Here is a 4,070-nt window from a genome sequence, read left to right on the forward strand (position 1 = left end):
TGGTTTCACAGTGGTTAAGCACTGGGTTGCTAACCAAAAGGTCAGCAGTTCAAACGCACTCAGCAGCTCCATAGGAGAAAAGACCTAAAGACCTGCTCCTGTAAAGATTATAGCCTAGAAAATCCTATGGGGCAGTTCTACTCTTTTTTTGGCTTCTTTTAGTTTCTTCTTTCTCTCTCACCTCTTTCCTTTCCTTTTATCTGAATACCTGGAGCCGTGTGCCATCTCCACTCCTTCTTGATGGGCTAAGCAGTGCACTCAGCTGGCCAAGTACTTCCCCAGTCCATGCTGCCAAGCCGGGGGCTGTCTGGGGACTTTTTTTTTTTTCTCTTTTCTCGGTTTCCTGTCTCCCTCTACTTTCCTTCCTTACCCTTCTCCGGAACACCCAGTGCTATGTGCCATCTCCACCCCTTCTTGATGTACTGCGCAGCACCGCTTGGCTAGGAGCTACTTCCCCAGTCCTGCTGCTAAGCCAGTGGGCGCCCTTGGGTTTTTTTTTTTTCTGTTCCTCAGTTTCTTGTCTCTCTCTACCTTCCTTCCTTACACTTCTCCTGAACACCTGATACCATGATCCATCTCCACTCCTTCTTGATGGCTGTATAGCGCCGCTCAGCTGGGAAACTGCTTTCAGTGAGCTCTCTTGGGGATGTTTTTTCTTTTTTTCTCGCTTTCTCTCTCTCTCTCTACCTTCCTTCCTTCCTACCACCTGGCTTTTTTTTTTTTTTTCCTTGGTTTCTTGACTCTGTCTACCTTCCTTCTTGTCTCCTGACCACCAGGCCAAGTGTGCCTTTCTCTCTCTTTTTTCCTCATTTCTTATCTCTCTCTCTGTTCCTTCCCTTTCTCTCACCCACCTAGCAATGTGTGCTGAATCTGCCCCTTCTTGACCAGCTGTGCCACACCACTTGGCTAGGAAATCACCAGCACATGGCTTTTGTGAGCCTGCTCCACTCCAACAGCAGGCTCCCTCAGCACCTTTTCTTTTCCTTGGCTTCTGTTTTTCTCTCTTCTTTCCCACACCTACTTAGCTCCACACATCACATCTTCCTCCTTCCCTCCTATCTACCTGTACCTCATGCTGATCACCACACCCTTGAGCAGCACAAGAGTGGAACACCAGACCCTGCCTTGCTCTGCCCCCCAGACGCATTGGACAAGATGGTGAGAAGACTCATGCCCACAGATGAGCAAACAACGAATAATGCCCAGGTGGCCTGCTCAGATGTAATGAGATGAAAGAAAAATGCAGGGCAAAACAAACAAACGTACAATCAATAAACAAAGAAAATAATCACTGAATGTTCCAAATACAGCAGATAATTTCAAAACATATTTAAAAACAATACAGGATGGTTCCAGTAGGCATCCAAAATAAAACACCAGATGACCTTACAGTAGAATAAAAAGCACTGAAGCTACCTGATAAAGAATTCAAATCTCAAATATTCAGGGCTATCCAAGAGATGATGGAAAAAATAGACAAAATCATGGAAAAGACAGAGAAAAAAATGGCATAATTCAGGAAAACAATGCAGGAACAAAATGTCAAAATAAATAAAAAACTAGAAATCATACAAAAACAGCAACAGGAAATGCAAAAGATAAACAAGATTTCAGAAATGAACAGTGTCATAAAAGGCTTGAGGAGCAAGTTTGAAGCAAAGGAAGACAGAATCAGAGCAATTGAGGACAAATTTTTGGATACCACTTCGAGGAAAAACCAGAGAAAAGAATGAAAAAAAAAAAAGATGAAACCCTGAGAAGGATGTGAGATACAGTCAAAAGCAAAAATTGAGCATGATCAGAGTTCCAGAACAAGGAGGTGAAATATTACAAAATTCTGAGACTCTTAAAAAAAAAGAAAGAAAAACAGAGAAAAGCAAATAGACAAGTTTTTAGTTGTTTTTTTTTAATAAGACTTTCACCTTTGGTCCTGGATTCATTTGACAAATATTTGTTGAGCAATGACTATATACCACACAGTCTTCTGAGCCTTTGGGGGTACTTCAAGATCCCAGCCTTCCAGAAGCTCACATTTTATATCCCAACACACTGGTCATTCATCTCTGCTTTCTCTTTTCTTGTCATCCTCTGTTGTGCAGCACCTATTCCAGGGTTCAGAGCAGATGTCACCCTTTTTTTCACCATAATGACAGAAAAAAAGTCTGCAGGTCCCATGTTGCAAAAGGCAGATAGTATTTCTAATTCCAGGTGGAATATCCCCTATGAATACAATAGAATGCAGTTGATATTTAATTCACCTAATTCAGACAATAAAGGATGTCTCCAGCCACCAGCCCAGCCCCAAAGACACTTATTAGCTAAGTATCTTTGGACAAGTCCCAATTTAATGGAGGTCAGTTCATTAGTTGTAAAAAAGGGACAATAATCTACACCTCAAAATGTTCCTGGGAGGATCATACAGCTTATTGTATAAGAAACTTCACCTGGCCTGTAGTAGACCATAGCTATTACATCAGGGTTCTCAAGCTTCCTGGTGATTACTGTGAGTTAATGCAACTGGAGAAAAGCAAAAGAAATTTGGGAGGACAGAATGGAATGACGAAGGGGAAAATCTTGATCTCTAAAAAATTTAGAGAAATAATTCTGACTTTGAGCTTATAGCACAATTTTTAGTTTTATAACCTACAATGGAAAGGAGAAAATAAAGCCATCCTCCCTCGCAATGGTACATGGCTTGTAAGTCAAGTACAACCACTTAAAGCTCTCATAAGGAAAGTGTTTTCTATTTGGGAATAGAAGAATTCAAAGGAAGCTTTTACATTGGGTCTTCAAATGCCACCTATGATGACTGGAAAACAAAATGCAATATTGGTCTTACATGATTAAAAAAAAAAAACCCACCTTGCACAATATTCCAGCTCCAGAAGAGGCCTATTCTATGACCCCCTCTCATTTTTACCTGTAGAGACTTAAGGGGATTCAGTAAAGTGAAGAGGTGGGTTGCACCTCTACCAGAGTGAGGCAGGGGGGCCACCAACCAGTCTAGGAGCCTGGAGATCTGGATTCTAGTCTTACTTCTTCTGATAACTATCTCTCTTTGGATAATTCATTTAACAGACCATGTCTCATCTTTAAAATAGGTTATCTGTGAAAACTGGGGCAATATTATTATAAATGTGAAGAGCTATTTGTACCATAATTATTAATTTCACAGCTGTGAAATTTCTCACAGCTTTCTCTGAACCTCAGTTTCCTGTCTGTAGAGTGGAGGGGAAACAGTAGAAGATTTCTAATTTCCTTCCAGATCTGACATTAATATGACTATAATTTCCTTCAAAAACTCTTCTTAGATGCCGGTGAATGGTTCCTATTTGTTAAAAAAAAAGTCCCTTTTTTCCTGTGTTTTGACTCTTATAACCCATACTTAACTTTGGAAATATATATATTCTTAAGTAAGATTAAAATGGTCCAGAACCAAGTCCCAGAGTGATCCTGTACCCACCAACAACACATAAACACACAGACACACCCTCACACTCAGACACACACACAGACACTCCCAAAACACACACACACCCCACACATAGACACACCCCAAAAGCTCCACACTGCCTTCCCAGCTCCTTCCCTTTTGATCTCTGTTGGTTGGTAACAGTCTTCTAACCTCACCAGGAAGTGTTTACCTGAGTTAGTTTGGACTAAACAGAAGAGAACAGCAACAAGAAAGAGGACCTTCATGTTTAAGTTTGGCTAGGATTTTCCAGTCCACCTGTGCAGATAGGCAAATCTGACAAATGAGTGAAGTGGAGTGGCAAAGGCACAAAAATGGACATTTATAGGTTTTGGAGAACACTAATCAGGAATGAGCATATTTATCTGCTCTACTGAGTAAGGCTGTGGGCAGAATGTACTGGATACTGTTCCCTTTCTGCCTAAAAATAGACAGGTTTCTTAGTATTTAGAGGAAGCAAGGCTTGACCAATAACTACATATACGGAGAGAGAAATGGAAAGAGAGACAACATTGACGAGTGACTTCTTAGTGCCAGATATGGTGGTAGTTGATAGAATTATATGTACAAAGACAAGATTTATGCCTTCAAAGAACTT

At 40.8% G+C, this 4,070-nt stretch overlaps 1 protein-coding gene across 1 annotated transcript; it reads right to left on the reverse strand.

The window, feature by feature from the left end:
* Positions 1-2,053: 2,053 nt before the first annotated feature.
* LOC126065459 (sperm-associated antigen 11A-like) lies at positions 2,054-3,699 on the reverse strand. The gene is made up of 2 exons (XM_049865482.1): positions 3,645-3,699; positions 2,054-2,220 (listed from the first exon to the last, which is right to left on the reverse strand). Exons 1-2 carry the CDS (start codon positions 3,697-3,699, stop codon positions 2,054-2,056), a joined length of 222 nt encoding a protein of 73 aa, XP_049721439.1.
* Positions 3,700-4,070: the final 371 nt, after the last annotated feature.

Source organism: Elephas maximus, chromosome 22 (assembly GCF_024166365.1).
Source record: "Elephas maximus indicus isolate mEleMax1 chromosome 22, mEleMax1 primary haplotype, whole genome shotgun sequence".
NCBI classification, from domain to species: domain Eukaryota; kingdom Metazoa; phylum Chordata; class Mammalia; order Proboscidea; family Elephantidae; genus Elephas; species Elephas maximus.